At 41.0% G+C, this 11203-nt stretch overlaps 1 protein-coding gene across 1 annotated transcript; it reads left to right on the top strand.

Annotated features, from left to right (window-relative positions):
- Positions 1-8681: 8681 nt before the first annotated feature.
- LOC102140278 (olfactory receptor 5AN1) lies at positions 8682-10363 on the top strand. The gene has a single exon (XM_015435284.3). The coding sequence runs from the start codon at positions 8682-8684 to the stop codon at positions 9615-9617; it is 936 nt and encodes a 311-aa protein (XP_015290770.3). The 3' UTR covers positions 9618-10363.
- Positions 10364-11203: the final 840 nt, after the last annotated feature.

Below are 11203 nucleotides of genomic sequence, written 5' to 3'. Positions count from 1 at the left end.
GCTCCATAAGGCTGGGTACAGCAGCAGCAAGAACTCAGGAATGATGGGGTGGAGCTGTGGTTTGTTCTCTGGGGCTTGGAGAACAGGGCAACGATGGTCCTACTCCCTAGGGAGGCAGGAAACCTCAGCATGTCAGATTCTACAAGGGAATCCAGATTCAGGGAGGTGGATATCTGTGGCTGTTTGAGCCAGAGGGCAGCAGTCACAGCTCAGCCAAGACTCTGTTTCCCTGGAGACTGGGACATCACATCAGCTCAGGTGCCTGGGAGGCAGCTGCTTCACTGGGCCCTAGGCCTGGGACCCCGCATGGCTGGATGTGTGACTAATCCACAGGGCCGGGATTGCTGGTCCCCAAAGGAGAGGATTTTGTCTTGACTCAGGCAGGGTGCCTCTGTTATACTGGACTCTGGGTCGCCAAGGGACAGGCACCACATGAGCTTAGTTGCTGGGGTATAGTTGCTCTGCTATAGGGGCAGAAGGTCAGATTCCTGAAGGAGCAGGAGCCACTAGGCAGAGGTGCAGGCCTGTGATTGCTCCACTGGGCCTGAACTTCTGGTTCCTGGCAGGCAACATGCCACATCAACTTGGGCACTTGGGGCATGTGGCTTCTCTGCTGGGCATAGGCTTTGAGTAACCAAGGGATGAGATGCAGCAGCAAATGAGATGGGGGAGATTGTCAGCTTCTTCCCAGACAGTATGAAGCTGCAGCAGCTTGTTCTTAGGCATAGGAAGATGAATCAGCTAGTTCTTAGGTGACAGGTAGCTGCAGCAGCTCAGCTGGTAAATGGTGTGCTGCTGTGTGTGAGTGTGATGCAATAATGGCAGAGCCTGACGGATGAAGGGGTGCAGTGGCTATGGGCCCTTGGAACAGTAGCTCCAGTTTCAAGATTGCACAGTGGCAGCTTGGACCACAGAGAGTGCATATGAGATGGGCTCCATCTCTGGAGTCGTGCAGCCTTTGGAACTCCAGGCAGCCTCCTAAGCTGGGCACAGGGCCTATGAGGTCTGTGGGACTCGTAAGTAGTGAAAACTGTAGGTGTCCATGACAGTGACAGGGGCTGCTGTGGCCTCCTACTTACCTTTTCCTCACAGAGAGAAACCCACTCCTGGTTCCAAGCTGATCCCCACTGGAGGGAATGGATGGCAGAAGCAAGGTGGTTTCTTCCTGCTCTAGGTGGCCATCCTGAGTTACTGTGCACCACAAAATTTCCACCCCTCCCTTGCTGTACTCCAGCATTCTCCTTTAGTCACTCTGGTCAAATTGTGTCTACTTGTTGTTTTGGTACTTTTTTATAGGGGTGATGAACAGTAGCCACCTGTAATTGACCATCTTGCTAACATTACTCTGAATCTGTTTGTTTATTTTATTTCTGGTTGTTAAGCATGTATTTATATTCCAATAAAAATAAAATAACATAATGTATAAATAAAATATTTAGATCCAAGCAAAGACAGAAAGTGAGTAAGTGAATGAAAGAGAGAAATAGAGAAGAGAAGAGCGCATGAAAGGGGAGCAGAGAAGAGAGGAGAGGAGAGGCAAGGGGAGGGAAGGGAAGGAGAGAGGAGGGGAGGGAAGAGGAGGGGAGGGGAGGAGAGGGGAGAGGAGGGGAGCATGGTGCAGGATGGCAATATTTGTTTGGGTTTATTCCCAAATAACCCTGTTCCTTCCACCTTACCCTCTGAGCCTACAGAAGGACGTAAATTTTTAAAATAGGAAGTAGGCAAGAAAAAAATGGTAGGTGGAAAGGGCTACTGTTAAGGTGAAGAGTTGGGGAGATTCCTAGAGGTGCAAGGAAGTCAAAGCCTGCAATTTCTTGGCATAGGTGCACCTGGAGCATGCTTCATGGCAGCCTCCCAGAGACGGTGCAAGACCTCAGAAATGATGCTATCGTCGCATGTCTAGGGAGGCTGGACCCAAGTACCTGAGGCCTGAGCCTCCCAGGGATTCCAGGGCCTTAAGTTTGACCAGGGAGCAGCAGAAGCACCAGACCTAGGGGTATCAGAGATACCCCTAGGTGGCTCAGAGACAGACCAAGATAATTTTTTTTAATGTGTAAGAGATATTTCTCTAGTGTAGAGTTTATGTACTAAATTTCATTTATATTACATTAGCATTTATACAACATTTTACACTTCATGTAGTTACAGCACATAGATTTGATTTTTCCTATACCCATATGAGATTCGGCAGGTGAGAAATTATCCCAATTGCAGATGGCATACTGAGGCCTATCATGCTCTTCTCATTGTAGTTAACAATACATCTCGAAAGATCTCCAAATCAAAGCAACGTAAGTTTTATCTGCTATTAAACAGAAGGCATGATTTATACTACACATGCTGATAAGTGCTTTATAGTCTTTATCCAATTTAATTCTCAATGAAAAGCTACTCTGTGAAGTAGCTATTACTATTAGCCCCATTTTATAGGTGAAAACACTGAGGCTTAGAGAGGTTAATTTGCTCAAGGTCACACAAGTAGCAAGTGGCCAAGCCAAAATTCAACCCAAATTGTATGATATCAATACCCATGATCATAAACATGAGAAGCCATGGCTTTGTTATGAATTAGTCTTATTGTATTCCTTAGTGCCTCAATTTCCTCACTTACGCATGGGAAATAATGCCACATCTGCCTTGCAGGACTGCTGTGATAATTGACTCAAGTCAGGTATTTGAGGAACTATGTATGTAATTACCTAGAATGAAAGCATTTTGTAAGCAGAGAAGCATACACCTATCAAATTTATTGCTATCAAGCTATATTACTGGCTAGGGTGTCATCTTGGGCAAACCCTTTAGCACTCTGGTCTCAGATTTTTCACCCAGAAATTGAGAGTTTTGGACTAGAAGATCCCTATCTTCTTTCCAGCTCCAATGACTTCAAGTTGAGTAAAAAGTTGCAATACTGACATCATGATAGGACAATAGGGAAACAGGGAATTGACCCACACAGCAAAGTGGGGCATGAGATCAGCAGGGACAAAAACTCCATGACAACCATGGCACCAGAGAGCGAGTACCTGGCATGCTTTCTTTCTCTAATTGGCTTTTCTCCTTTCATCTCTGCTCTCGGCGGCACATTTAAGAGGATCCCCACGTGAGACCATCTCTCTTGCTGTGAGTGGACAGCCAATTTTATGGTCAAACATGCCCATCTTGGAGTGTGATATGCCCACCTGAAAAATTCCGTAGGAAAGGAAATTGGCAAGAACTCTGTCTTCTTGGGGAAGCTGGGTCAAGGTCACAGGACAAGACTTGGAACAGTAGATTCTGTACCGTCTCAATATCCATGTAATTCTGCCAGTAAGGACACGCATGGAACAGAGTTTATGGTCCTCAGTCTCTCTCATTCTTTAACTCTTTCCTCTTCCTCACTTCCACATTCTGTACCTAAAGTTCCTCCTTGGACCCTCTTTCTCCTTACTCAACCTTCTGTAAAAAGAAAAACCTCAAACACAAAATTTCAGGTATTATTCTGGGGTGAGGGATGGGTATTGAATTCTTAAGGATGTGACCTTGAACACTGCTGTCTTCTTTTTTTTCACCTGTAAAATGGGGATGTTGGAATGATCTATAGTCAAATATATGTTGTCTATAAAGCCTGAAAGAGGAATCAAAAATGATAATTTACTGAGTTTCAGAGGAATATCCTAAGATCAAAACCTGCTTGGGTATGTATCCCAGTTTTCTCCACCCCAAGGGCACTTTTAATTTAATTTTTGCCCTTCAGGGTTCTGTTTTCAAAATGCTAATGACTACCTTGATTCTGTTTAAATACATAGCTTTGATTTATGATCTCTGAATAGCAAGAGACACATTGAGTCTTAATGATACGACAGAGTACTCATATATCATGCAATTAGAACTTCTGAAATACTTCAAAATTGCTCCCTGTTGTAATTTTTGGAGACCCTGGGATCTGAAGACACCGTCCTGGGTAACACAGATATCAGAGATATCCACTCCAAGCACAAGAAGTGTTGGTTTAAATATTCCTTGTAACCTCCTTGTGCATATATTGTTCTTTATTTAGCAATGTTTCTGGCTTTACCTGATTTTGTACCCTGCACAACTTTGCAAACTGACCATGTCCTTATTAGAGTAGCACTGGATAGGATTTTGATCACCTACATTCATCTAGTAAAATCTTTAACCAATATTTACATCAATTACCTTTTCCTCTGCAAATTGTCTCAGGAAATGGTGAACATATGTAAGGAATTAATCAAAGAGAGTGAATGTATCCAGAGTTTTTTCTCTTTTTCTCTAGCTTATCAAATGTCAACAAGGTAAGTTTTCAGGATAAATTTTATCATGAATATGAAAAGCAATCCACAACTCCTTGTTCTTTACAGGAAATGGTAGATTACATAGAGTATATTTAATTATGTCTGCCTGTGTCACCAGAATGTAATACAAAAGTAAAGAGTTTTAGTGCAACAAATTGATCAACAATTTGACTTATTTTCACTGAATCGACCGGTTATATTGGTGTCTGGGGGATGCTATCTGTAAGAGCTCTTATATTTTGAAAATATTTCCATTAAATCTAACTCACCTTGGATAACATATCTGAGAAATTGTACTAGAGGGTTTTTTTAATTTTTAAATCTTTTTTTAATTTTAATTTTAATTTTAAGTTCTGGGGTACAAGTGCACGATGTTCAGGTTTGCTACAAAGGTAAACGTGTGCCATGGTGGTTTGCTGGGCCTATCAACCCATCACCTAGGTATTAAGCCCAGCATGCATTAGCTATTTTTCCTAAGGCTCTCCCTCCTGCCACTCCACCCCCTGACAGGCCCCAGTGTGTGTTGTTCCTCTCCCTGTGTCCATGTGTTCTCCTAGTTCAGCTCCCACTTATAAATGAGAAGATATGGTGTTTGGTTTTCTGTTCCTGCACTAATTTGCTGAGGATAATGACTCTGCATTAGTTTACTGAGGATAATGGCTTCCAGCTCTATCCATGTCCCTGCAAAGGACATGATCCCATTCTTTTTATGGCTATTCTAAGAGTAAACAGAAAGATTTCTAAGTTAATAAACTCATAACGGAAATAAAACAAAAATAAGATTTTCTTAGTTTGGCATTGAAACCTCAATGAAAGAACCATTTAATAATGAATGTGTTAAAGAGAAACTTGTTGAGTTCTGCAAATATTAGTATACACGATGCTTAGTATTAAGTAACCAAACATCTCTACTAATCTGTGTCCTGTATACAGTCAGCGTTCTCAGCTTGAGGGTACTTGGTGGTAATGGAAGAAAAAGCAGCATCAGGAATTGACAATCCAGCTGCATGGGAGATAACACAATCATTCATCAACAATATTCTTTAGTCTGGTTTAGAAATAATCTAATTTAAGAAATAATTTTATTGAGAGCTCCTTAATACTTCAGTACTAGTTCTTTCTTTATTCCCCTTTAAGAGAGATGTGATGATGGGAATGATCCTTGCTAACGTTTCTGAGGTCTTACTGTTTTTGTTTGTTTTGCTTTGTTCTGTTTTGAGACGGAGTCTCACTCTGTCGCCCAGGATGGAGTGCAGCAGCGTGATATCTCAGCTCACTGCAACCTCCGCCTCTTGGGTTCAAGCGATTCTCCTGCCTCAGCCTCCCGAGTAACTGAGACTACAGGCATGTGCCACCACGCCTGGCTAATTTTTGTATTTTTAGTAAAGGTGGGGCTTCTCCATGTTAGCCAGGCTGGTCTTGAACTCATGACCTCAGTCAATTCGCTTACCTCAGCCTCCCAAAGTGCTGGGATTACAGGCCTGAGCCACCGTGCTAGGCCAAGGCCTTATTGTTTTAAGCCCTTTGTGTCATTCCATCCTTGCAACAACCCTATGAGATGGTAATGATTATCAGCTTCCTTTGTAGATGAGACAACTGAGGTACAGAGAGGTTAATCACGTGCTAAACATCACACAGCCAGCAAGTAAGATTCAGGAAAGTCTATTCTCCACATTCTATCTCTTCTCCCCACCCCTCTCTCTCTTCTGCCCTCCTCCCCCTCCTTTCTCCACCCTATTAGTGATTTTCACATTTAATAATATTTTTATCATAAATGTAGAAGCTGTAGAAAAACAAGATAATACAGATAACGATAAAGAAAAAAATCAAAATTATTCTATCCATTACTTTTAATGTTTGATATTATAAATGGTTTTTAAGGGGTGTGTGTGTGTGTGTCTGTGTGTGTGAGAGAGACAGAGAGAGAGAGAGAGAGGAGAAAGTGGGGGGGGGAGAGAGAGCTCATCATGCATGCAAAATAGTTCGTAAAAAGCAAATAATTTTCCCCCAGAAAAGTAGAACTACCTTGTACACTCATCAATGGTACATATGAGTGCTCATTCCTTACTGATTTCTACAATATCGTATATATTAAGATAATTATATTCTTTTTCTGTTTTATCACTGTTTTCCCCCATTCATCAACTGTCTTTCAAATATGCTTTATATAAGGGTTTTTCTGCCATGACCAACTTTTAAATTGCTTTGCCATATTTTTTCTCTTATAATTTCTGTTTTGGTGTTACTTTTCAGGAATATCACTTCCATCCCAAGATTATATAAATGTACATCTATTTATTCCTCAAATACTCTTTTACCTATAGTGTGGCAGGTCTCACAGACCATTTATAGAAGAGTTTGTTCTTTCGCTATCAATTGAAAATACTTTTTCATATATAAAATTCTTACCAACACTTACATTGATTTGTGAAATTTTTATTTGTTCTCTGGTACATGTCTGTTATTATAAGAATAATGAATTATCAGTGTTCATAATACTTTTTAATATCTGAAAGTTAAAATCCTTTCTAATTATTCATCTTTTTCAAAATAATCTTGGCTATTATCATTGGTTTGTCCTTTGACCTCATGAAAGGACAGTCTGAGTATGGAACAGAGTGAATGTACATAATCCATGCATACCTTTGGTTGGTGCAATTACTTTTGCACCAACCTAATACCATAAGTCTGTTGGTAAGCTCTAACTTGCTGATTGTATCTACTAAAAAAAAAAATTTTAAAAAAAAGATATATCTCTGTATTATTAGAGAATTGAAATATTTACTTTGACCTTTCCTCTAGTTTAAGATCCATCATAATTTGATGCTGGTTTTCCATTGACCTAGTGTACCCAAAGTCAAACAAACTGAAGAAAACAATGGCTTATGTGGCTTATATCATCATGGCTCTTGGTGGTTTGACCAGCATGGACACTAGGTCTGAATCTACACCTGCTGAGAGGCAATGATGCCTGGCCGTCTACAAAGCTGATGCTGGCTCATGAATCTCCTCAAATTAACCCATGAAAATATTACTTTTCACATTCCTACCCACAGGTACACCTGTCACTCATGGTTATTTGTAAGCAATCCATGATAACAATAGCCAACCTCTGTTGAACCATTGTTGTATACCTAATTGTGTGCTTAGCTTTTGCAAGAATTTTCACTAATAACCTTCCCAGTAACTTGGGAAGTTAGAAGCTTTTATTATCCTTACATTATTATATCATTGTCCTTTCGTGCCTCAGCAGTAAATTAAGCTTAATGTTTTTATGTCACTGGTACAAGTTAATAGAAGAAGTATTGGAACTAAAACTCCAAAGTCTGAACCCTTAGCCACATTACTATGCTGTTTGCCAAATACCCTAAAATTGAGGGAACCATTGAGGCCAAGAGTGAGCTGCACTAGCTCCTTCTGGAATGCTTCGTATGAAGGCTTCCCTAAGGAGATTTATTCCATAACCTTATTGAACACCCATGTTCTGTCTGCCTGAAAATATTATCAGAATTTATATTATTGTTAAGGCCAGTTTAGATATGTTATATTGAATACATTTTTATTAAAGTAGGAGAAGTTATTATAAACAGGGAAAGTAATTTTTCTAAAGGCTAAAATAAAAAGTATTTTAAATCCACTTAGATAACAATCCAGGACAGGACTGCTGTCCATCAGACATATTTTGGAAGGAGATCATTTAAGCTTTCATAACTTTTTTTTCTTTTGAGATGGAGTCTTGCTCTGTTGTCCAGGCTGGAGAGCAGTGGCGTGATCTCAGTTCACTGTAACCTCAGCCTCCTAGGTTCAAGTGATTCTCCTACTTCTCAAGTAGCTGGGATTACAGGCCTGCGCAATCACGCCCAGCTAATTTTTGTATTAGTAGAGATGGGGTTTCTCCATGTTGGCGAGGCTGGTCTCAAACTCCTGACCTCAGGTGATCTGCCCACCTCAGCCTCCCAAAGTGCTAGGATTACAAGCGTGAGCCACGGCACCCAGCCTAAGCTTTCATAATTTTAAAGCAACAGTTATATAATCAATCATCAGAGGTACTTTTTAAGAAAAACGATTACCTTAATTAGTGATCTTTACCTTATACATAATACTCTCACCATTTCTATGGCATATTTTACCAGTCAACTTTTTAAATATATTTTTTAATCATCATGATACTCCATGAATTAATCAAGAACCTGAAGCATTTTGCAGGTACATGCTGACAATTCAAGAAGAAAAGTTGGGGTCTTTCCATCAGAAGAGTGAAACATTTCTCCTTTTCCAGTGCTTGTTGGAGGAAAAGATGTACACATATGAAGATGGTAATGTTATCACTTCACCTGAGTTAGCAATCCATTCTCTTGTCTCCTTTCTGATATTAGGAGCACCGAGCCAATGACTAGGGGAGGAAATATTACAGAAATCACATATTTCGTCCTGCTGGGATTCTCAGATTTTCCCAGGATCATAACAGTGCTCTTCACTACATTCCTGGTGATCTACATTACATCTCTGGCCTGGAACCTGTCCCTCATTGTTTTAATAAGGATGGATTCCCACCTCCATACACCCATGTATTTCTTCCTCAGTAACCTGTCCTTCATAGATGTCTGCTATATCAGCTCCACAGTTCCCAAGATGCTCTCCAACTTCTCACAGGAAGAGAAAACTATCACTTTTGTTGGTTGTATTATTCAGTACTTTATCTTTTCAACAATGGGACTGAGTGAGTCTTGTCTCATGACGGCCATGGCTTATGATCGTTATGCCGCCATTTGTAATCCCCTGCTCTATTCATCCATCATGTCACCCACCCTCTGTGTTTGGATGGTACTGGGAGCCTACATGACTGGCCTCACCGCTTCTTTATCCCAAATTGGTGCTTTGCTTCAACTCCACTTCTGTGGGTCTAATGTCATCAGACATTTCTTCTGTGATATGCCCCAACTGTTAATCTTGTCCTGTACTGACACTTTCTTTGTACAGGTCATGACTGCTGTATTAACCATGTTCTTTGGGATAGCAAGTGCCCTAGTTATCATGATCTCCTATGGCTATATTGGCATCTCCATCATGAAGATCACTTCAGCTAAAGGCAGGTCCAAGGCATTCAACACCTGTGCTTCTCATCTAACAGCTGTTTCCCTCTTCTATTCATCAGGAATCTTTGTCTATTTGAGTTCCAGCTCTGGAGGTTCTTCCAGCTTTGACAGATTTGCATCAGTTTTCTACACCGTGGTCATTCCCATGTTAAATCCCTTGATTTACAGTTTGAGGAACAAAGAAATTAAAGATGCCTTGAAGAGGTTGCAAAAGAGAAGGTGCTGCTGAGTTTACAGATTCTCAGATTTCTGCCAGATATGTCCCATCAGAATCCCCTTAGCCCACAAAACATCATCATGAATGAACTAACAAAGATCATACTCCCTACTGCCTTTGGACAAAGAAGGCTTGATTTGATGCAGAAAATATGCCAATATGGACCAACAGGTGACTCGATGCCACAGACATCAGGATTTTTAGGTCCTGGAGGTTCATTATTTTTATCCTACATCAGGTGTGGCCTCATCATTTATTAATCTATCCAAAAGTATTTGTGAAACAACAAGATTTAGAAATCTTGGCCGGGCGCGGTGGCTCACGCCTATAATCCCAGCACTTTGGGAGACCAAGACAGGCGGATCACGAGGTCAGGAGATCAAGACCATCCTGGCTAACACGGTGAAACCCCGTCTCTACTAAAAATACAAAAAAATTAGCCTGGCACGGTGACAGGCGCCTGTAGTCCCAGCTACACGGGAGGCTGAGGCAGAAGAATGGCGTGAACCTGGGAGGCGGAGCTTGCAGTGAGTGGAGATCGCGCCACTGCACTCCAGCCTGGGCGACAGAGTGAGACTCCGTCTCAAAAAAAAAAAAAAAAAAAAAGAAAAAAGAAATCTTTTGTTTCTTTTGGCTTCTCAGATCAAAGAACGCTCAATGTTAGGACTTTGCCACTAGAGAAATGAGGCCTGGCACAGACCCCCAGGAGTTTAGAAACATCATCTCCCATATATGCTGATACAGCATAACAAAGACATGGTGGTAACCATTGATTATTCTGTGTTTCTGGGCAGAAGAGAATAAACAGACAGAGGGGTTCTGCCACTGGAAAGGGAAAAAAAAGCAATATATTGGCCTGGTTGTGTCTTTAAGAAAGAGCAACCTGAGATAGCTGCAGATTGCCTAAGACCTCTCTCAGCACTAATCATCTAATACATTTTTGGCAATTTCCTTGCCTACACCAGCTGTAGCACAAGGAAGAAAGAGGTGATTTTAATCATGAAGTGGGATAGAAACAAGGATATGGTCCCTCCAATGACATGTACTTTTGAGTCTGATGATTTGATTTCTTGTATCTAGAGTCTAGTGGGAAATTATAATGGAGATGATATTCAAAGTTCACAGCCAATAGCAATATCTGATACTGTGGGACTCAAACCTTCCTTTTTCTCCCCCATTAAATTTAGAAAATTTACTCTTGTTTGACTGGGTAACTATTGAATCCAGAAGAGGATGAAAGAAACATGGGTCAAAGGTATCTCAGTCAAGCTCAACCTAGTCAAGCTAACCTGCAGTCATGTTTGGAGAAGTCATGCATTTAAGCCTACTCTACATCAGCCAGTTCCAGCTGATCTCCAGGTGATCTGAGGATACGTGAATGACAATAAATGAATGTGCAGTCAGCACTGGATTTTGCAATTTGTTGTATAGCAGTAGTTAACCAATATACTTCGTAATTTAAAATTAAACATTTTCTCCTAGACCTAACTGCCTGGCTTCAAATTCAGGCTTTTCCACTCCCTAGTCGTGTGATGCTGGGCAAGCCACCTAATCTTTTGTTCCTCAGTTTTCTCACTTGTAAAATTGAGATATTATGT

This window comes from Macaca fascicularis, chromosome 14, assembly GCF_037993035.2.
Source record: "Macaca fascicularis isolate 582-1 chromosome 14, T2T-MFA8v1.1".
NCBI classification, from domain to species: Eukaryota; Metazoa; Chordata; class Mammalia; order Primates; family Cercopithecidae; genus Macaca; species Macaca fascicularis.
The sequence above is the reverse complement of the archived record's forward strand: the minus strand, read 5'-3'. Positions and strand labels throughout refer to the sequence as shown.